Here is a 23,199-nt window from a genome sequence, read left to right as displayed (position 1 = left end):
AAGTATGTGAAGGAAAGCTGACCTCACACAGATGGAAAAGTAGTTGGTAAAGGAAGGATGGTTTCGATAGCCTTTGCAGATAACTGGGTGGTGGTCTTTGATACTAGACCAAAACTGTCCACATGACATCTTCTTAAAGATAGTTAAGTGTGGAATCTGAAATCCTATTCGTAAACTTTCTATAGTCTGCTATGGTAAAATTCATTAGTCTCATATATTGAAAGGATCTTTTATCCATGCATGATTTTAACCTGATTGACCCCGTAAAAGGGTTTAAGCAATTCCCTGGGAGTTCTTGGGACCACATTTTGAGAATTATTGAAACAGTCAGATCCTTTGCCCTCACAGAGTTTAATTTAGGTAGAAGACCAACAAACAAATAAATATATGGTAGGTCATTTAAGCACCCCTAAGCTCCCCTTGTTTTCTCAGAATCACTGAGGTAACAAAACTCCTCTAAATTTTTGCAATATATCTTACCTCTTCCTTGACAGCCTTCTCCCACCATATGCTCTTCTCCATCCCTGCCACATTGTTGCAGGCTGGAGGGGTGGAAGAATGGATTGGTGTATAAGGCAGAGCACAGAGGGTGTTGGGAATGGTGGCTCAGGAGCTGGAGGAGGAGCGTAGATGGGTCGCTTTCTCGTTACACTGAGCGAGAAGGTGCACGCGTCCTGGAGGCACCTCCCGAGAGCTGCAGCAGGTGCCCCCACAGCTCAGTGTGCTCTGCTCCTTGATTTTCCTCTGAAAAGTTTGTTCAGAAGTGTTTATGATGAATGAATATAATTTTAACTCAAAGAATATAGAGGAAAATTAAGCTTTTCTTTCCCTGTCTTGAAAAATAAAATTAACATTTTCTTTTTGCTAGCTAGCATGTGTTAGGTGAAAGAGGTTAGGCTTTGGGGTATTTAATATTTGTATGTCAGTTATCTACCATTTGTTTCATTGGTTAAATAAAAATTTATTTTCTTTTTATTTATTTATTTATTTATTTGAGACGGAGTCTCGCTCTGTTTCCCAGGCTGGAGTGCAGGCCAGATCTCAGCTCACTGCAGGCCTCCTGGTTTATGTCATTCTCCTGCCTCAACCTCCCGAGTAGCTGGGACTACAGGTGCCCGCCACCTTGCCCGGCTAATTTTTTTTGTATTTTAGTAGAGACGAGGTTTCACCGTGTTAGCCTGGATGGTCTCGATCTCCTGACCTCGTGATCCGCCCGTCTCAGCCTCCCAAAGTGCTGGGATTACAGGCTTGAGCCACCACGCCTAGCCAAAAAAAAATTTTCAAGAATATTGAACAAGACATTTGAAAATAAAGCAGCTTATAGAATGGATGAAATTCAAATGTAAGATCTAGATACTATTTTTGCTTCTAGAGTTCGAGAAACCACATCACTGCTCCCTTAGAAATTTATAAGATCACTTTTTCCATATGAAACACAGTGCTTAATTCCAAGTACATATTTTCTTAAAACAGGGAAACTTAAATTCTTGTTCACTAAAAAATTTCTCTCTGCAGTCTTTTCGTCTACAGATGACTATAGAGAACATGAACCATTTGAAATTCATTCCCCACAAAGACTACACAGCCAATCGCTTGGTCAGTGGGCTCCTCCAGCTGCCCAGCAATACTTCCCTTGTAATCGATGAGACTCTCCTGGAACAGGGGCAGCTGGATACCCCAGGTGCGTACATAGATGTTTCCCTTCCATTTCTGACTTCCTTTCCACTAAAGCCAGATCTAGGAATAACTTTTAGAAGAGTATCTATGGACAAAGACAAATTCACATTTAACAAATAACATAAGATAAAGGCTTGGCATATGAATTTGATTAAAGCATGTTATAAACTAATTAAATTGTATATACCAACTCTGTTTTGCCATAGTAGTCTGAAAGTAGTACAGTAGAACAGATACTATATATATAAAATGTATCATATATCTTCTAATATATCTTATATATTTTATATATTATTTATAATGGAGCAATAATATAAAGGGTAGTATTAATATAATGGAGTACAATAGAACAGATACTATATATATTATGTATCATATATCTTCTAATATATTATATATTTTATATATAATACATATTTATAAGTTTTATATTTATAATTTATATATAATTTATAATATGAATAATATATAACATGGAGCAATAATATATAAAATATATATAAATAATATGTAATATAAAAATAATATATAATTGTATATTTTATATATTATTTATAATGGAGCAATAATATAAAGGATAGTATTAATATAAAGGAGCAGTAATATAAAGGGTAGTATTATATGTTGAGGGTCATAAGGGTTCTTTGGTGAAAAGTTTTATTGCGTCAGCAGATGGTTGGAGCCATCTGTATGGGCCTACAATGTTGGGTTCTTTGTGTAGTTGTATATAACCTAAAATTTTTCATTCAGTGAGTGTAAGGAACGGTAGACACAGGGTCTCACTATGTTGCCCAGCTGATCTTGAATTCCTGGGCTCAAGTGATCCTCCTGCCTTGGCCTCCCACAGTGCTGGGATTATAGGTGTGAGCCACTGCACCTGCCCCAAATAGCGTTTTAAAAAACTGAAATGGGAGGAAGCTGATCTAACAGATTTTTTTTTTTTTTTGGAGACAGACTCTTGCCCTGTTGCCCAGGCTGGAGTGCAGTGGCATAATCTCGGCTCACTGCAAGCTCCAACTCCCAGGTTCACGCCATTCTGCCTTAGCCTCCTGAGTAGCTGGGACTACAGGCGCCCGCCACCATGCCTGGCTAGTTATTTTTTAACCTCCCATTGTAAAGTTTTTAAACGTTTTTCAGAGAATGTCTGAAAAATAATCAAATGGTTTGCACTAACCTCAGTTATGGAATATATTATAAAATCACAAGAAGCAGATTTACTGGTGCTCAAATGAAGACAATTAAGAATATACTGCTGGTGATCAGCTCAAGAGGTAAAGGTAGAAGAAAAAAATGAGGTAGACTGGGCACGTTTAAGGCAAAGGGGAATATAAAATCTGTAAAATTCACTAGGCTGATCTATGTATGAAGGTAGTTTTAGTGTTTCTTTATTTTAGCCCTGTAAATATACCACTTAGAAACAACCGTGCTTGCTTGGGAACTATTTTATGTCTAGGTGCATACCAGATGCTAGGTATTAGATTTGTGGGGGGATCCCCTGGCCCCATAAAGTTCTACCTTGACCAAGAGTGTTGTAAGCCTACACACTTAGTGATGTTTAGCTTAGTAAATTGGACAGCGCCTCATACCCTTTATTAAAAGCGGTAGAAACTTCATGGCTCATCATTGGTGTCAGCAAAACTGATTTGTTGAGATGATTAAAGTCAAATGACTGAAAGTGTTTTCCTGCCTTCGTAGGTGTTCATAATGTAACTGCCCTGAGCAACCTCATAACGTGGCAGAAGGTGGATTATGACTTCAGCTACCATCAGATGGAATTCCCCTGCAATATCAACGTTCTCATTACTTCGGAGGGGAGGTCACTCCTCCCGGTACAATGAGTCATTTTTAAATGGAGGGAGGTTGACATGGGAAAAATACCTACGTTTTTGCTGTTTCTTGGTACCGCTTATTAATAAGTTACATTTGTTGTAAAAAAAACTGTGACTGCTGATCATTAAGGGAACTGAGTATTTTGCACTGCCATGGATGAAAACCTTACATCTGCCAAGCTCAGATATCAGCAAGTCACGAGACCAGCAAGGCTGTTGGCAGCAGAAACACCCACATCAAAGCATAGCAAGATTGCCTGATTTTAACCTCCAGACTTCTGTTCTTGCTGCCTTTGACCCATTGTTTTCTGCTAATCTTATGTGAAAAATATTTTAGAGTTCCTTTGAAAATGTCCTTGGTTACTTGGTAGTTATTTTCATGTTTTACAGTGAAATTCTCTGTTATGTCCCCAGAGCGGCTGGTAAAGAGCGCTTTTAATTCTAAGGAGGATGGGAAATGCTCCCGGTTGTCAAATGGTTTATGGTCTCTGTATAATAGTATTCACCTGTGATTGATGAGAAACAGTCTTTGATAAGAATGAAATGGCTCAAGGATATGTTCTCTGTGTGCAAGTGTGATAGACCTTTTTAATTAGCTGCTTTTTAGAGGTTGGCTACATTTTTGTGTGCTTACTGATACCATTGAAGTAACCAAGAAAAAGCTAACTTTCATAATTATTTCTGAGGTAGTTATAAAGCTTGTAAAGTAATACTAAAAATAGATTCTCACTGGGTGCAGTGGCTCACACCTGTAATCCTAACACTTTGGGAGGCCAAGGCAGGTGGATTGTGTGAGCCCAGAACTTTGAGGCCAGTCTGGACAATGTGACAAAACTTGTCTCTACAAAAAATTCAAAAATTAGCCAGGCGTGGTGGCATGCACCTGTGGTGCCACTACTAAGGAGGCTGAGGTGGGAGGATCGCTTGAGCCTGGGAGGCAGGTTGCAGTGAGCTGTGATCACACCACTGCACTCTAGCCTGGGTGACTGAGCAAAACTCTGTCTTGCACACATACAAAAAAAAAAAATTATTCCCTCCCCCTAAATAATAAATGGTATTTTCTAATTCCTGTAGGGGCTGACAGGGATGATGCATTTTTCTTTAAAAATGTAGATTTAATTTAGGAACTCAGAAAATACAGTGTACTTCTTCTCTTTTCAGGCAGACTGCCAGATTCACTTACAGCCCCAGCTAATTCCACCAAACATGGAAGAATACATGAACAGCCTTCTCTCAGCGGTGCTGCCTTCCGTGCTGAACAAATTCCGCATTTATCTAACCCTTTTGAGATTCTTGGAATATAGCATATCTGATGAAATAACCAAGGTATGTCTAGGTTAAAATAAAGGATTTCCCTGTGTTGAATTGCAGTATGCAGCCAATTTACATTTACCATAATTACTGATGAGGTGATTTTGCTATTTGTTTTCTGTCATGTCTTTTTTTATTACTCTATTACTCCATTTTTGTCTTTTTGTTTGAAATAGATATTTTCCAGTGTCCCATTTTAATCCCTTGAAGTTACTTTCTTTTTTTTTTTTTTTTTTTTTTTTTTTGAGACGGAGTCTCGCGCTGTCGCCCAGGCTGGAGTGCAGTGGCCGGATCTCAGCTCACTGCAAGCTCCGCCTCCCGGGTTCACGCCATTCTCCGGCCTCAGCCTCCCGAGTAGCTGGGACTACAGGCGCTGCCACCTCGCCCGGCTATTTTTTGTATTTCTTAGTAGAGACGGGGTTTCACCGTGTTAGCCAGGATGGTCTCGATCTCCTGACCTTGTGATCCGCCCATCTCGGCCTCCCAAAGTGCTGGGATTACAGGCTTGAGCCACCGCGCCCGGCCGAAGTTACTTTCTTAGTGGCTGCCCCAGGGGGATAAACTTAACATGTTAGTATAATCATCTATTAAGGATTAATGCCAGTTTGTTTAGTTATTTTTAATTTAAAAAAATTTGTGTGGCTAATGCCAGTTTAATTATAATATACAAAGACTTTGCCCCTTTATAATTCCGTCCTTCTCCTCTCCCTTGTGCTGCTGTCATACAATTACCTCTCTATACATTGTATGTACATCAACACATTTAGAATTACTGCTTTTGCAGTTGTCTAATTTTACAGAAAAAAGAAACGGAGAAGACTTCTGTACTATTTTTTCTATTTGCCTATGCAGTCACTTTTACCAGCAACCTTTCCTCATGTGGGTTCATGTTACTACCTAGTATCTTTTCATTTCAGCTCGAAGAACTGCCTTTAGTGTTTCTTGCATGGCAGGTCTACTTGTGCAAAAATTTTTTTTTTTTTTGAGACAGGGTCTCGCTCTGTCACCCAGGCTAGAGTGCAGTGTTGTGATCGTGGCTCATTGCAGCCTCAACCCCCCCAGGCTCAAGCGATCCTCCCACTTCAGCCTCCTGAGTAGTTGGGACTACAGGCATGTGCCACTGTGCCCAGCTAATTCTTTGATGTGTGTGTGGAGATAGGGGTCTCCTTGTGTTGCCCAGGCTAGTCTCGGACTCCTGGGTTCAAGTGATCCTCTGTCCTTGGCCTCCCAACATTCTGAGATTAGAGGTGTGAGTGACCACGCCCAGCCCTCTTTCTTTTAAGTTTTTGTTTATCTGGGAATGTCTTAATTTCTCCTTAAGGCTAGTTTTGCTGGATGTAGAATTCTTGGTTTATAGTCTGTCTCATCATTTCGAGTATGTGCTCCCACCACTTTCTGGCCTCTTGTTTCTACTGAGAAGCCAGCTAGTTTCTGATGAGGATCCTTTGTACACACTGAGTCATTTTTCTGTCACTGCTTTCAAGATTCTCTGGCTTTTGACAGTTTTGACTATGATGTGTCTGTGTGTAGATCTCTGAGTTTATCCTACGTGGAGTTTGTTGAGCTTCTTGGAGGTGCAGAATAATTCACATTTTGGGGAAGTTTTCAACAAATTTGGGAAGGTTTTGGCCATGTTTCTTTCTGCATCATTTCTCTCTCCTCTCCCTCTGACACCCCCACTATGTATCTGATGGTGCATTTAATGGTATCCCACAGGTCTTCAAGCCTCTGTTCATTTTTCCTCATTCTTCTTTTTTTGTTCTTAGACTAATCTCAGTGAACTTATCTTCAAGTTTAGTGATTTTCTTCTGCCTGGTCAAATCTGAGTACCTCTAGAGAATTTTTACTATGTTTTTCAACTCCAGAATTTTTATTTCCTTCTAAAAAATTATTTCTCTCTTTTTATTGATACTATTTGGTGATTCTCATATTTTCCTGAAGTTCTTTTTATGTGGTTTCCTTTAGTTCTTTGAATGTTTAAAATAGCCAACTTAGAGTCTTTTTGTCTGATGTTTGAGTTTCCTCTGGGACAGTTTCTACTGACTCCCTTATCCCCAAAGTGTGAGCCATACCTTCTGGTTTCTTTGTACCTTTTTGTTGAAAACCAGACATTTTATTTGGTCAGTGGGGTCTCAGTCTGTCACCCAGGCTGGAATAGTAAGTAGCACAACCACAGCTACACTGCCACCTTAAACTCCTGGGCTCAAGTGATCCTCTTGCCTCAGTAGCTGGGATCATAAGTGTGCGCCACCATGCCCAGATAAAGTTTTTTGTTTTTGTGTTTTCTTTTTTTGTAGTGATGAGGTATTGCTTTATTACCCAGGCTGATCAACTCCTGGCTTCAAGTAGTCCTCCCACCTTGGCCTCCCAGTGTGTTGGGATTACAGGCGTGAGCCACCACACCTAGCTACAACCAGACATTTTAAATTATATATTATGACAACTCTGCTTGGGAAGTTAGACTCTGGAAATTAAACCTCCCTAGGGTTTATTGTTGTTGCTATTTGTTACTGTTGGTAGGTTGTTTAGTAACTTTTTTGACTAATCCTATAAAGTCTGTATCTTTGTCACATGTGGGCACTGAAGTCTCTGCTCTGTTAGTTTTGTGGTTAATGATTGGAAAGAAATTTCCTTAAATGCCAAGAAGTAGTTAGTCTCTCAGTCTAAGGGTGAATAGTAATCATAAATAAAAATAAAAGTTGGGGCAACCCTTCAACACTTAACCATACAATTTACAAGCCTGCCTTAGCCTTCATTTCCTGCTCACACAGAGCCTCCAGGTTATCCAGAGGTGGGAGTTGAAGGTCTCTGAGCATGTCTGCAGCCTTCCGAGTTCCTAGGAGTTATATACGTGAGGTTTTCAGAGCCCTCTGTGGACATCTGATTTCCCAGTTAGCTTTTCTGTTTAAGGGTTTGGGTTAGTCTGTTGTTTGCCACAACTGTTACCCAGTGTCTCAGGTAGCTAAGGTGATTGATAATTTCTTCTGATTGTTTTTGATAAATGCCCTGGGGAAAGAGGTGGTTCATAGTAGACAGGCTTCCAGTCACTTTAAATAAAGACAACCTTGCAAATGGGTCCTTCCAGGGAGCCACCAGACAGGTGGTCAGATGACAGTTCTCCAGGAATGGCACTTTGAAGGAGCCCTAGCCCTGTTCTCTCTCCGGTGGCTGCCAGGCTGTTGGTTTTTGAAGAAGCTATTAATTACCGCCTGGAGGGGAAGGGGTTGGAATATAGGAGTAGGACATGTTAAAATGCCGCAAGGCTCAACATTCTTACCAGTAATCACCTGGTTTTCTGGCATAAATGCTCTCTGGATTGCTGCAAGTGTGGTTTTATTTCTAGTTTTTAAGAAGCTGATTTTGATCAGTGTTAACAGTAGAGACAGTTTTCTGCAGTCCCTTCTCTGCCATTTTCACTAACATCACTCCCCCTTTGTTGAAAAGCGTTCCTATGCCAGTTGCTGATTTATATGTTTGCTTGACCTTAAATGAATCTGAGTTTCATTATTTTCTTTTCATCAGCAGCATTATTTATGTATATGCTTTGGTACTTTCACCTATATTGCCTCCTTTGTCTAAGAGGCTGACATCCACCTTATTATATCAGTCAAGGAACCATGTTCATTTTCTCTTCCTTACAAAAATGCACATCATTTACATTTACTCTCTTGATAAAGGCAGTTGAAGATGACTTTGTGGAAATGCGGAAGAATGACCCTCAGAGCATCACTGCTGATGATCTTCACCAGCTGCTCGTGGTGGCTCGGTGAGTGGCATGTGTGCATCGTTTTCTCAGTAAGCTTGTGTATATAAGTCTTCTGAGTTATTCAGCAGTAACTGAGGCAGACTTCTAAAAACGGAAATGAACTTTTCCTTTCAAAAACGCTGTTATGAAAGGGCTCATTGAGGGGGAATCGAGTTTGGCTGGTGATCTCTTCAGTGGAACAGGCGTGCTGCTTGTTCTCTAAGCTTCAAAGAGCGAGCCACCCTCCAATTCTGACTCTTCAACACTTTCTTTGTAGAAGCCTGACTTGGCTATTGACGTGTGTGTAACTGCCAGACGGTCTTGTCTCCTAACATGGTCTGTGTTTTCACCAAGTATCCTAGGTCTTAAAAAAATTTAAAACTTACTTTCCCAGCTCTAGACTTACATTTGTTTCCGTGTTTGCAACCAGGTGTCTGTCTCTCAGTGCTGGTCAGACAACGCTGTCAAGAGAACGATGGCTGAGAGCAAAGCAGCTGGAGTCTTTAAGAAGAACGAGGCTCCAGCAGCAGAAATGTGTGAATGGAAATGAACTTTAAAGATCTGATGCCTGTGAAGAGTAATGGGCAAATTGTAGCCACATGATTGTAAAATTCAGATGTTCATTTATACCACATTGTTTTATAGGTAATTTCTATCACAAACCAATGACATTTCCTGAAACCAAGCGTGATAACATCTGATGTTTATATGCTATTCAGTAAGGACTTTTACCTTACTGATTTCATGGAGCTTTTGAAGTTTGTTTTATAATTATATAAATTAGTAATGATGTAAAAAAAAGTATTTGATATTAAAAGTTTAATATTGATAATGTTGCTGATTATACCTTTTCCTTAGCTTCAGCTGAGTCATAGGCCAGACTGTTGAAATGCTGAAATGAAGAAGGTTGTTGCAATTTCAAAGTCAGAGGTATCATGCTTCGGATTCCTTATGTTTTCCAGTTCTGTTTTCCATTTCACAGTGGGTTGGGTTGGGGTGCATTCAGTAGTCCATCTTTGGGGAACGGAGGCGGATTTGCCATTGATTCACATGACTCCGTAAAATTCTGTCCTGTCATTTCCCAGATGTTTGGCCACAGAAACTTTTTCTCACTTAACATTTGTTAACAGCCTGCAAAACTAGACTTGTACATGGCAGACTTTTGTATTTTGTGGACCAGTAGTAACACTTCCAAAAATCTGGGGGACTATAAGGTTGCCAATCTACCTTGCCAAGTAATTTGAATAAATCACTATTGTCACCATTTTCTTCATAAAAGGACAGTCTCTGAATAAGAGTCCTTTAAATGGAATGAATGTAGCTTTTGGGGGCAAAAGAAACCGAGACACTACATTGTCTTTATCTTCTCCTATCCCGGTGCATTTGAGAACCATGCATAAGGGAATGCTGTGCTACAAAGCTGTGTCCACATATGAAAACAAAACAGTAAGCTTAAAAACCAATACCCCCTTTAGAAAGTTATTTTCTTAATGTCATGTTGTAGTTGCTTTGATTCTATTGGATTTTTGGCATTTTATGTAGGTTCATCCGTTGGTTCCAAGTATGTTAGATCAGCTAACATCTGCTACTTCAGTAACAGCCTCATACAGCTGCAGGTAGGTTTTCTCCAGACCAATTAGTTTCAATAGAGCAAACTAACAGACTATAGTAGCATGGTTATGGCAACCAGAATCTTCAGAAAGGTTAGGACGTTACTTTTTAAGCTGGCAGTGGTATGAAGTAGCTTACCTAGTTGGAGACAGATAAAGGATCCCTTACATTTTTTCCTATAAGGCCTAAATTGACATTGTTAACCAAGGAAACAGGGTCAGCCTTGAAAAATCAAGGAATTCATTGTACCTAATAACTGAAGTAAAAATTACTAGTTGTTCAACTTTTCCTAAACGCAAATCTATTTTTATAAACTAATGTAAATAATGTTTATATTAGAGTTTAACTGGTTTTCATTTTTATAACTGGTAGACTAGACCTTCCTTAAACTTTTAGAAATAAAATGAAGGCTTAACCTGGATTTGTGAGGATAAAATACATTTTCTTTAACTGTCCTACAGCAAAGTAGATTAGTCACCATATGTTTTTTGTGCCAATGTAAATTGTAATTTACCAAAGAAAAATACATACATTGCTTGGTCTTGCAGAAAAGTTCCCTTGAAAGAATCTTTCCAATAAATAAAACTTCCCAAATTACCAGTACCTTGGGCTGTTTTTCATGAATGATAAGATTCACCATCCCATGTGATCTGTGTGGGAAAAGGCCATGTCCTCCTGGTGGAAGACATGAGAGAGGTGAACTGAAGTGGAGGTGGTGCAGCAAGAGGGACCTTCCTGCTCAAGGCCCACCCAGGCAGCGGAATGCAGTGCAGCGCTTGGCTGCAGAAATCCTTTGTCCCTCACCTATATACACATGGACAGTCAAGTTTGTTGCTCTAATGTAAGGCACAGCGTTAACCCTGTATGGCCAGGAAACTGAGTAGACTCCTGTGTAACCCTGCGTGGAACTTTGCCTTAAAATAACTTTTCAAAAATCTCTTTCAAAACTGTTTCTGTGGAGTTTAAACATGTATTTTATCACCTAATGTTGGGTTGTATTTTCCCCCATGTTGGGAACCCTTAATATTTTCAGGACCCGGAAGAAAAGTTGGTAGAAGCAAGCATTCAGTTTTGAATGTTTGGATTTAAAGTATAGTTTCTGATCCATTTTACTTTTTAAATCATGAGTATACTTCAAAGGAGTAAAATACTGGCAACAGCTAGACCAAGTGTTCAGTTATAGCAAATTTGCCCCGTTTACAAATTCTTTAATCTGTTATGCAAGGAATTCTCATACACATTTGTCACTTTAAATTACAGTGATACTTTATTTTAACAATCACAAGATTTAACACGTAAAAAAAAAGATACCACTAATAAATAACAAAAGTGGAATGCTTATCAGAGTTACAACAGACATAATGTTCAGCCGAGAATCAATCACATCAACAGAGTAAAGCTCTAAAGATACCAGACAAACCAATACTTGTTGGAATATGCCGTACAACTTTCTTACCATGGGGATTACAGGGGCAAACCCTGGTTCTGTGTGGTCAAGAGTTAGTCAGACAGATTCAGCACAGTTGTGCTTCAGACAATTTTTTTTGAGACAGTCTTGCTCTGTCCCCCAGGCTGGAGATCAGTGGCACAATCACAGCTCACTGCAGCCTCAACCTCATGGGCTCAAGCAATCTTCCTGCATAGCTAGAAACACAGGCATGTACCACTAAGCCCAGCTAATTTTTGTATTTTCTTGTAGAGACATATGTTTCCCAGGCTGGTCTCAAACTCCTGGCCTCCCAGTGTTGGGATTATAGGTGTGAGCCTCTGCACTTGGCCCAGACTAAATTTTGAAGTTGTTGATCGTCTACATAAGATGTCGAGGATGCCCCTCCTGGAATAAATGAAAACCGGACTTCTGGGATTTCCAGTAGCCAATATGTGTGTGTTCTTACATTCCTGAAAACAGCAAAATGGAATTTAATAGGTGCTGGTATTCACCTCTGATGTATCAGGTTTACTGTGTGACAAGTCTTAATATTCCTAGGTTTACACTGTAGGCAGCAGAGTATTTTTAATGTGTTCAAGTAGAATATGGGGGAAATTAGGATCAAATGAGAATTCATTTCTTTAGTGTCAATAACCCTCAACTCCTCAGGGAATAGTTAAGCCATCAAAACTAAAATAGCTTTATATTCAAATGCTTTGGTAACATGTTAGTCATTAAAAACTAAATGCGTAATTTGTAGAGGTAACACACAGGAATGAACTGACAAACAGAACAAATTATGAAAAATGCTAATCCCCTAAGCATCTGCATGTCCAGCCCTTGTGTCTACTTAATGTAGTCTACCCACCCCACTCCAAAAAAAGGTTGTTTATCCCAAAGTGACCTGTTGCTGAATTACTTTCAAATAAGCAAGGTGCTCTGTAGTGTAAAAGCTACTCAGGTCTACACATTCTAGAATGATGCGCTTCTGTAGTCCTGGCTCTAAAATCTGGAAATCTACTCAGGTTCAGACTCCTTTTAAAACCCTTTCCAATGAACAGAATTTGTGATCCCTGGATTCAGACAGTACAATTAAAATACCCCAAGAGATAAAAACTTCATATTTTTAAATAAAAGCCTTGGAAGGATTCTTATGGCTAAAAGCTAAATCTGAATTATCCGTGTCTGGCATTGTATAAACATCTTTTTAAGTTCATTTTGCTGGACTTGATTAATGACTTCAGGTTCTGCAGGACTCTTCTGAACTTTTGCCACTGCAAAGTTTATCCCATGGGTTAATCCAGCTTGGGTAATACTAGCAACCTGGACCATGGAACTTCGAATCTTGGCAAAGGGAGAGACTGCTCTGCTGCTACTGCTCTCTGAAGGAGAAGGAGTTACGTGAAGCCCTGTCTCAAGTTCAAGCATGCTGGAAGCAGAGCTGGGGGTTTTTTGAGATGCAACTGAATGTGCTGGCTCAACTGACAAAAACTGTGGGCCTGTTGCAGAGAGAGAGACATCTAATTGAGATGGCCGAGAAGGTGTCTGTTCTGTTGATTCTGATTGGGTTTCTTCATTTGAAACTTCACTGGTCATTTGATTTCTTTCCTGACTAGCCTGCTGAGACACAGACCTGGGCTCTGAAAGGTGGGTCACTTTGTTTTGTGCATCTTGCACAAATCTGTGGCAGTAAATATCCATAGGCTTGGCAAAGCCAGTCAATATGTGTATGTTGCCAGCAGAAGGGCTTTTCTTCAAAGGAGACTCCTGGCCTTTTCCAAGCCCACTGCCATGAGCAACAGTTATCTCTGAAGGAGCATGAATGCTACTATCTGTGCTGCTAAGAGACTGGGACTGACTACCCAATCGAGGCGCTGAAGCAATAATACCACAACTAGGAAGAACGTAATCTACTGGCCCTACACTCTCTAATGAGTTAGCTAGCTGCCTGTCTTCATCAGACTTAGAATTTGTAAGGAATTCATCAGAGTGGTATGAGTCATTATCTGAAGACATGTCCCCATCAGACTCTGCCTGAACTTTATCCATCACTCCTGTGTTTTCCATAGTTTCAAGACTACTGTCTGATTTCCAAAGATTTACTTTTAAGTTTGGTTTTAGAAAGTTAACTTTCATTTCAGGTTTGGTAAAGTTTCCTAGCTTTCGGAGGTTGCCAATATTTACATTGGATTTGGTCTGCTTCACTTTTTGATTTAGAGATGAAAATTTGCTCATTAAAAAATTCTTTCCCTGGGCCAAAGAACCTTGGTTTTGAGATCTGATACCAATAATGTCTTCGTGAGGTTTACTGCTCTTCCTGGAAATTAAAAGAGAAAATAAGTTAATCCCCCATGGAATCCAATATACCAGTTCCAGTTATTAATATAAGTGAAAACACTTACTTATTCAAATTGGTCCCAACTTCTTGAGAACACTGCATTGCTAATTGATAGATAACCCCTCAGAGTTGACATTAAAACAGTGCTATCCAATAGAAATAATGTGAAATACATATGTAATTACAATTTTTCTAGCAGCCACATTAAAAAGCAATGAAATTAATTTTAATATTTAACCCAATATATACAAAATATTTCAACATAAAAATATTAAAAGATTAATATTCCTTTTTGAACTAATTTAATATAGGCAATGTGTAGTGTTCTGTAATTACAGCACACCTGAATTCAGCCTAGCTGCATTCTAAAAGGCTTCACAACCACATGTGGTGAGTGGCTGCTACTGTGGGCAGTGCGGGTCTAGCACCGCCACCATCTGATTATAAATGGGAATCTGCAGCACCTGAACGCAGGTTATCTAGACACATCCCAGCGTGGCTCCATTCAGGTAGTGCGGGGAGAGAGGGGTAAGACTTCCATTTTCTTATATGTCCTGCGGGTTACCTGAATTTATTTAAAAAAAGATTTGGGACATTTAACACAATTACTCTTAGTGTCTTCTCTCCTTTGGTATCCCTCATGACAGCTACAAATAAGAGAGAAAAGTTGATGCTATTTGCCACAAATGTCTTAGTCTGTGCATTTGTCCTGTTGGGTCATGCAAGGTCACTGATCATGAGCATACTACAGAAAAATTATGGGTTAAAGTAATTCTTCAGCAAAAGCCTGAACAATTTTCTTCTGGCCAAATGGCTCTCTTCACTAGCAGAATGTGGACCACAAAACCTGACAGATGCTCATTAGAAAGAAAAGCCACACTTTTTAAATGTGATATAATCTGTTGATAGGCATTCTTTTTCCAAATTCAAAAGCCTAATGTTTAAAACATACTATTTTCTCTACAAAGTACTTAGAAAAAATTTCAATGTTTCCTCTCATCAGTTTACTTAGGAGTTAAAAATGTATCGCTTGTGGCCACATGAGTTGTGTCAAGGACGGCAAAATCCTTGCAGGGGCTTGCTCTCAGACTGATTCTCTTGGCAAAATACCACCTACCTAAGTACTTGTGGAGACAGTGTTACTCTATCAAAACTTTTAAACACACCTAGAGGGATATCCTAAGCATATTTTAAATGCCATATCACTCAAGAAAATGAGACTCTGGGCCGGGTGCAGTGGCTCACGCCTGTAATCCCAGCACTTTGGGAGTGCTGGGCGGGCGGATCACGAGGTCAGGAGATCGAGACCATCCTGGCTAACACGGTGAAACCTCGTCTCTACTAAAAATACAAAAAATTAGCCTGTAGTCCCAGCTACTCGGGAGGCTGAGGCAGGAGAATGGCATGATGAACCTGGGAGGCGGAGCTTGCAGTGAGCCGAGATTGTGCCACTGCACTCCAGCCTGGGTGAGAGCAAGACTCCGTCCCCAAAAAAAAGAAGATGAAACTCTGGGTCTTCAGAGTTTTTCCTGAAACTGAGGATAAGCAATAACCTTTAAGGAGGTGGGTGCAGGGTTAAAGGAGTCTGACAATCAGTTTGGCACTGTTAGGGACAAGTGATATATTCACGTCTTTTAATCCAGATTCACAACCTGGGGATGCTATTCTCAAGAAATTATCCTAAACATGAGAAAGTAATACATGACAAAGATATCTGTCATGACTTTTTTATAAAAGGAAAAAATGCTAGCAACCAAAATTCTTGGCAACTGGGTTTAATAGCTGTGTGCCAGGTCTAAGTGCGTTATCATTCAGTTCATGCAATGCACTGACATGGATTTTCTCTCATCTTACAGATAACAAAACTGAAGTAAAGGCGTATGTTTTCCAAGGTTAAAGAGTAATTGATAGAACCAGGAGTCACAGAATCCACATTCTGAACCCACACAATACATTTCCAAACAGATCACAGTAGGCATCTATTTAAATGGTAGTTATGAATTCTACAGTAATATGGAAAATGCATAAAATACAATCTTTAGCAATGAAAGATTATTAACCTGTATAGGTTAAAAATGTACAAGAGGCTGGGTGCAGTGGCTTTCCAGAAGAATTTCAATTAACAAGTGTAGAAGGAATGAGAATTAGAAAAATCACCACAGATCATGACAGGAATAAATACCATAGACAAGATCCACGATGGTTATGAAAATGAATAGACTTAAATTTACACAGAAACAATATTTACATAGTCTCAGAGTGTTTTCCCCTAAATATTTAGCAATTATAAAGAGGAAGACACAAAGTTTGCAGTGCAAAATCCTGGCAGATGCCACTACCCCAGCCAAGTAATCAAGCTTATTCTCAACAATACTACATAGGCCATCATGCCCTCCCTCCCCACAGCATGAGGCTCTGAGAAGTGCACATCACTTCTGCGGTGTCCTTCCTGACAACGTGTAACCTCAGCTTCATGAGGAAAAAACACTGGACAAACCTAGCTTAAGGGATGTTCTACAAAACAGCTGACCAGTACTCTTAAAAAATGTCAAAATTATGAGAGAAAAGACAAGATTGAGGAAGTAACATTAAATTATAGAGACAACTAAATGCGGTGTGGAATCCCAACTGGATCCTGGAACAGGAAAAGGGTGCTAGTGAACACCTAGTGAAATCTGTATTTTGATTAATCTTACCGTGCCAAGGTTACTTTCTTAAGTTTTGATGAATGATCTATGGTTATAAATTAGTAACATGAAGGGAAACCAAAGGAAGGATACATGGAAACCCTCTAAATTACCTGTGCAGCTCTTCTGTAAGTCTAACACTTACCTGAAAATTGTATACATGAAGAATGTTAAAAAGTATTTTGATCCACAGAAATTTGATCCTTACCTCTCTAAATACCAACACCTTACCATAATGTGATCTCCTCCCCTTTCCCCCTGCAAAGAATTTTAAAGAAATAGACTTTGGATAAGAATGCCTTTATTCTTGAGAGAAGCAGTATGCTCACCTCTCAAGTTTCTTCTCAATTATGGGTACATCCGATCCCATGGCTTGCTTGGTGATCTGCAGCATCTCTGCAATGCACTGAAGGGTATCTGCAACCCAAATATAACTGCTTGCCAATTTCTCCATGAACATATTAAAAAAAATAGCAGTTCTAACCCATATACCACTGAATGAAATTTGTGGTCGTATAATTAAATACAAATTTATTGGCTTCAATTTATAGAAAACTGCTACCTGTTCACTACTCTCCCCACTAATTCATGATGTTCTAAAATTTTAAGAGAAAACAACAAAAACAAAAGAATGAAATCGAGGAATTAGAAGTTTGTTCTAACTCATGTTTGTTCAAGCACTGTGACAGATGCCGCGGCAACAGCCATGGACAAGGCAGGCATGGCTCCTGCCTGCTACAGATGAAAAGAACATGACATGTGAAGAGCCTTGACACCCATATGATCACTGATGGGGCCAAACTCACTGAGAATCCCTGCTAAAGAGAACTTTGCCCCAAACTAAATAACACATTCAGATCATCTCCCTGGGCTGCTGGAAACAGAGCTGCTATTTCAAGGTCTCATATTCCAAAGCTATTCCCAGGACCCTCTCTCATTCAGTTGGTGATATGAAATGTCCCCAATTCCTTTTGGGCTTTTAAGAATAAATAGAAAGTTTTCACTGAATACTTTCATCTCTTCCTCTTTTTACCTTTTCCATCCTCTTCAGGATTACGCATTACAGCTCGCAGTGTGTGGAAATAGCCACTTGCTTCTTTGTATCTGTAGTGCAGTCGCATGCAGGAGAACTTTGGCTTACCAAAAAGAGTGGGTTCAGGGCCTAAAAACCCAAACGAATATGTATAAAGTTAACTCTTTCACATAACATTTTCTTCTATTATCTTCAAAAAACCCAACACATTTTTCTTTGTAATATAAATGACAGCACACAAAATACAAACTTCTGGTGACCATTTGCTTTGATAAATAAAACTAGAAAAACTCTTTCAATCTCAATCATTTAAGCTTTCTTGATCCCTAGGGTAATCTTCACAAGGTAAATAATAAAAGGAATACGGTTATTATGATAAGACTATATCCATCACTAACCCATAACGAATAGAAAGGAAGTTCTAAGAAGTAGACAGCGTGGAATATCCCTTTCTGGTTTCTTACATGTTATACTGGTCTCCAAATTCCACTGTAAGAAGAGCCGACATTTCTGCCTTAGGATTTCATACCTATTCCCTAGACCTTATGAAAATGCTACTAACAACAAATGGAAAAGAATAGTGAAAAAAAGCATTTGTAGGTGAAACTTAAACCAGGTACTTGCTTAAATAATTTGACCCCCTCTTGGAAACAAGAGCATTTGCTTTTTATGACTTGATTAGTAAGTTAAAACTTACCTATTTCGATTTTTTCCAGGTCTTCTAGACTTAGTCGTTGATACTGGTTTACTTTATCAACTTCATCATCATAACTAGATAAAGGGAAATGAAGTTAAAAGAGGATTTAAATCAAAAGCATATTTGGCTCATTAGGGAAGGCACAATAGCTGCAAACTGTTACATACATAAACAAAATCTTCCACAGCACATACATTCTGGGGTAAAATGTTAAACATAAGAACTATTTTAAAAATTAAACAAGAATAACATATATAGTTCAACAGCTAAGGGAAAATAAGTTCACAGATCTAACAGTTAAAAAAAGCAACTAGGGCCAGGCACAGTGGCTCACACCTGTAATCCCAGCAGTTTGGGAGGCCGAGGCAGGTGGATCATGAGGTCAGGAGTTCGAGACCAGCCTGAGCAACATGGAGAAACCCCATCTTTCCTAAAAACACACAATTAGCTGGGCATGGTGGCGCATGCCTGTAATCCCAGCTACTCAGGAGGTTGAGGCAGGAGAATCATTTGAACCTGGGAGGTGGAGGTTGCAGTGAGCCGAGATCATGCCATTGTACTCCAGCCTGGGCAAAAAGATCGAAACTCCGTCTCAAAAAAAAAAAAAGCAACTACAAGGTTAAAATAAGTTTTATAAAAACTCATATAAAATGAAAACAAACCTAAAACCTAACCTACAAGGCAAATGCGCCCACGCCCATGCGCGCACACACACACAGAGACGGAGGGAGGGAGGGAGGGGGGGAAAGAGGGAGGCAGAGAGAGAGAAAAAAAAACAAACTATGTATTTGGGAACAATACAGCTGTTAAATATGATATCCAAAATCAAGAATGAAAAATCCATATGATATATGCCAACAGGCATCTGGGCAAATGACTAAAAAATAACAGTTTACACAAAGCCAAAACCAAAGTGAATATTTACTTAGTAAATATAAATTAGAAAAATACTGGTAAGGTGTGGGGAAACAAGTGCTTGTATTTTGCTACTAGCACTGTTCATTCAGGGTCTTTCTGGAGATCAATCTGACAACAAACCACAGAAGTCGTAATTCATCATACGCTTGTAACCAAAGAAGTGCGCAGATGCATGCACACACACACACACGCACACACAGACACGTTACTGCATAAAGACAACTGCATCATTCGTAGCAACAAAAAATTGGAAGTAATTTAATACCTAACACTGAAGAAAAACTTTACTATAGTAATACAAACAATGATATGTGGTCATTAGTGATAAAAATGTATGGAATACATCAAAATCTGGGAGATATATAGGAAACAATACCAAATGCCAAAAGAATACAACATAAACATTAATTTAACTATAAAATCATGCTTTCAAACCAATAAAGATAAAAGGGAGTTAGAATGACGTAACAGTTATATAAGGTAAAGGGGTTCAATGAAGTTTCATAAAATATATAACAAAACCATATTCTCATTTTTTTTGTTACGAATTCTAAAAAGAAAATTTACTCAAATTTAAAACACAAAATCAAAAGCTTTAAATCAATAAGCAACTTACTAGGCCACGTAGTAGGCAGAGTTAGAAAGCAGTAACAGCACATCCACATCTCTGTGAGTGGCATCAATGAGGCTAAACAAATATGACACAGGAGTTTAATATTTTCATTTTCATCTGCAGTTTTTGCCAAGCATATTTCTAAAGCAGAGATACTTAGGACAAAAAAATTGGCCAGGGGGAGGGAAAAAAAAGAAGAGAATGAGTTCTACTGCAGTTAGATGTAATACAATCTATCCATTTGGACAGTCTTTAAAAAACAAGGAAAAGCAGATCTGGGAAGTGAGGGATGGAGAGTAGAGAAAGGCAGCCAAAGGAGGAAGGAGTCCCTCAGGAAATGGGATAATTTGAGGTGGGGGAGTGGTGGGATTGGAGGATGATAGAGAAATAGTTAAGGGAAGAAAAAAGAAAAACGTGAGAGTGAGAAGGGAGAAATCTTAATTATCTCACATTATCTAATCTTCAAAATAACACACTGTACATTCAGGATATCTTTACATTCATGTGGAATACATCTTTTGAAAGACTTTTACATGAATACAGTACTTATGTGCAAAAATGGAACAAGTCCAAGCTACTTTTGCATGTTTGTCATTATAGATTAATTTATTTGGCTTTCAATAAACAAACACCCTTATTCTAAGTCTATTTTGCCATGTTTATACCCACTCTGAAATCAATTATGAAAATAAGAATCAGAATCCAGGTAGTGTTGATGAACCATGAAACCAAAACTACAATAAAATGTACATCCTTGTAAAATTACCAATAAGAAAATTCTTAAAGTATAAAATCTATAAATAATTAACACAGGCAGAATCTGAATTAAAATGAAACTTTTAGTCTAATATTAATCTAACAATAATAGCCTTTCCAGCAAAAGGTAGAGATGTTTCTGCATTCTTATACTGGTCTCCAAATTCCACTGTAAGAAAGACGGCATTTCTCCCTTGGGATTTCATACCTATTCCCTAGACCTTATCAAAATGCTACTAAATACAAGCAGAAAATAATAGTGGGAAAAAAGCGTTTGTAGGTGAAACTTAAACCATGGACTAAATCTGCGTAAGAATGAGGTCACTGTTTAACAGGTACTGCAGGGAAGGATTTACCCTAATCTTAAACTGCAGTTTTTTACATCAGAGACACCTTGTTGTAGCTTGAATCTGACAGTTTTAATCTAAAACAACAAATTCACCTCAATTTGCACGTACAGTATCGAAAAATACAACAAATGACATAATGAGATGCCAGGACCGGAAACACAGATCGATTCTAGGAGCCAAAATCTGAGCATTAACCAATTAATCAATGGGAAAAGGACAACGATCCAGGCAGCCTCATGGAGAATAATACCAAATTAACACTGTAAAACGTACTTAAGTTTTATGCATTGATACTTACGTGCACTCTGAAAATTGTTGCTTGAGCCAAGCCATAAAAATTACGTCACGACACATTTTAATACGAAATAAATTCTACTACTAATTACAGTGTTACTTTCACCCTGACTTCCTCTTTTGGCATTAATATTTACATCAGCCAAACATGATCCCCCGTCAAAAACATTATGTCCTTAACAAAAAGCACTTGGCACGTAACAGGCAGTCGGAAAATGTCAACCCTCCCCCCACCCCCAATTTTACTGAAGTCTTAGCTGCAGTAAATATTTAATTCCCTCCCCGCCCACCCTTCCCCCTTAAAAAAAAAAAAAAAAAAAAAAAGCACGTTCAATACGAACAAGAAACAAGACGAAAAACCCTTTAGGTATTTCCCCACCCCCCCCCCCCGCCCCCCGGTTTGCAGCTCTGAAGAAGCTGCTCTACTCGTTTTTGTTTTCCCGCCACTGGGGCAAGCCCTCCTTCCACACTATGAAGACGAAAATTGCCAGCACCACATGAAGCCCGACCACTGCGACAATGGTCGCGTAAAAGCCGCTGTCTTCTGGGGACATCAACATCAGACTTTGGAAAAGAAGTAATTTGCAGGAAAAATATAACCCCACAGGAACTTTAACCATAAGTCCTGCAAAAAGGAGAAAAATCTTGAAAGTCATAGCCACAACGCCCTCAGACTTGGGCTCGGCTGCTGCGGCCGTGGCAGCCCGCTGCGCGGTAGGTGGAGGCCTGTGAGAGCGCGGCATTGTCAGTCCGTCCGTCTGTCCGTCCGTCGATGCCTCGAGGCTCAAACAGCCGCCTGCACCCAACCTCGCGCCTGCAGCGAATGCGGCAACTGCGACGCGGCAGTGCCAAGTCACGCCCAGGGGACACATCTAGCTTCCGGGCGCTCACTTCCGGCCTCGGCTGGCGACCAGTGCGCATGCGCGCTCCATCCTGCGCATCCTACGCCTTCCAAGGAGGGCACGGACCCCGGCCCGGCGGGGGAGGGGCGCCAGGGGGGCCACTCCCGCGAGAGTTTGCTGGCGCCTTCGCCTTCGTCAGGGTCAGTGCCTGCGGCTAGAGGGGGAGGCTGGCGGGCCGGGCCCGGGTACCGCGCCGAGCGTCTGGCCCCTAGGCCATCGCATGCCTAAAGGATAGTGGCTGCCGTGTGCCTGGCCACTCCACTGCCACGGCTGGACCGGACAGTCGGCCTGAGCGCACGGAAGCGAGTCGAAGCAAGTTGGGAACACCACTTGGCTTCGCAGAGAGGTGACGCGGGCCCTGCAGGTCCGCAGTTGCCTCTCCAGTCTCAGAGTCTCTTTCCCGCTGTCGATAGAGTCGGGGGTTTCCTGCGATAACGGGCGGGAAAGGACAAGAAAGGCAGAGAGGTCTAGGGTGCGTTTAGGGTGGCCCGAACAGAGCTGCGCTCAGCCTTGCAAGGGAAAAGGGCCAGGACAGGCACGGGCGTGCTGGACAGTTCCCGGTTCCCAGTTCTCTGTATCCAGCGCCCAATGCCCTAGGCCGGGATGCCGCAGCCAGGCCTACTTCCCCGCTGGGACCGCGCATTTCCAAACTGCTTGCCTGTTTTTCCAGCAGATATTTAAACACAGCTGGGGCTGCAGTGAGGTGAGTGAGGAGGTACTGGTCTCTGGTACAAATTTTAAAGGGTGTCATTAATTTTGTCAACCAATTAGTGCAATATTTTTAAAAATCAAAATGCAAAAATATGATATGATGGACAAAGCATCAAACATTTAAGTAGAGATAGAATACACCCCTGTAGTTGCATAATCGTACCTCACTCACCTGACCCTAATTCCAGCTCTGTTCCCAAAAAAACTATTTACAAATCAACAACCCAATTAAAAAATGGGCAAAGGGTTTGAATACATGTTTTTCCAAGTAAGACACAGAAATAGCCAACAGTACAAA

The 23,199-nt window shown here is 40.1% G+C and overlaps 2 protein-coding genes across 5 annotated transcripts in view; one reads left to right on the top strand and one right to left on the bottom strand.

The window, feature by feature from the left end:
• The window catches only part of MCMBP (minichromosome maintenance complex binding protein), a 46,790-nt gene extending 36,014 nt beyond the window's left edge, over window positions 1-10,776 (top strand). For all 3 annotated transcript variants that reach the window (XM_025397090.1, XM_025397089.1, XM_025397088.1), the window contains exons 12-16: window positions 1,516-1,681; window positions 3,373-3,506; window positions 4,668-4,832; window positions 8,495-8,583; window positions 8,993-10,776. In XM_025397090.1, coding sequence (XP_025252875.1) covers window positions 1,516-1,681; window positions 3,373-3,506; window positions 4,668-4,832; window positions 8,495-8,583; window positions 8,993-9,119 — 681 coding nt within the window. In that variant the 3' untranslated portion in view covers window positions 9,120-10,776. The remainder of the gene's footprint in view (window positions 1-1,515; window positions 1,682-3,372; window positions 3,507-4,667; window positions 4,833-8,494; window positions 8,584-8,992) is intronic.
• A 641-nt stretch (window positions 10,777-11,417) lies between these two features.
• Window positions 11,418-23,199, bottom strand: part of INPP5F (inositol polyphosphate-5-phosphatase F) — a 105,794-nt gene continuing 94,012 nt past the window's right edge. The window contains exons 1-6 of one of the 2 annotated variants that reach the window (XM_025397124.1): window positions 21,293-22,129; window positions 19,892-19,963; window positions 18,358-18,431; window positions 17,661-17,789; window positions 16,957-17,044; window positions 11,418-13,919 (exon numbers count right to left, since the gene is read on the bottom strand). In XM_025397124.1, the coding sequence (XP_025252909.1) occupies window positions 12,767-13,919; window positions 16,957-17,044; window positions 17,661-17,789; window positions 18,358-18,431; window positions 19,892-19,963; window positions 21,293-21,348 (1,572 nt within the window). In that variant the 5' untranslated portion in view covers window positions 21,349-22,129 and the 3' untranslated portion in view covers window positions 11,418-12,766. Of the gene's footprint in view, window positions 13,920-16,956; window positions 17,045-17,660; window positions 17,790-18,357; window positions 18,432-19,891; window positions 19,964-21,292; window positions 22,130-23,199 lie in introns of those variants that run through there. The other variant, XM_025397123.1, reaches the window with a different exon arrangement.

The sequence above is a fragment of the Theropithecus gelada genome, chromosome 9 (assembly GCF_003255815.1).
Source record: "Theropithecus gelada isolate Dixy chromosome 9, Tgel_1.0, whole genome shotgun sequence".
Lineage (NCBI taxonomy): Eukaryota > Metazoa > Chordata > Mammalia > Primates > Cercopithecidae > Theropithecus > Theropithecus gelada.
Note: the sequence above shows the minus strand (reverse complement) of the source record. Positions and strands in the feature narration are given on the sequence as shown.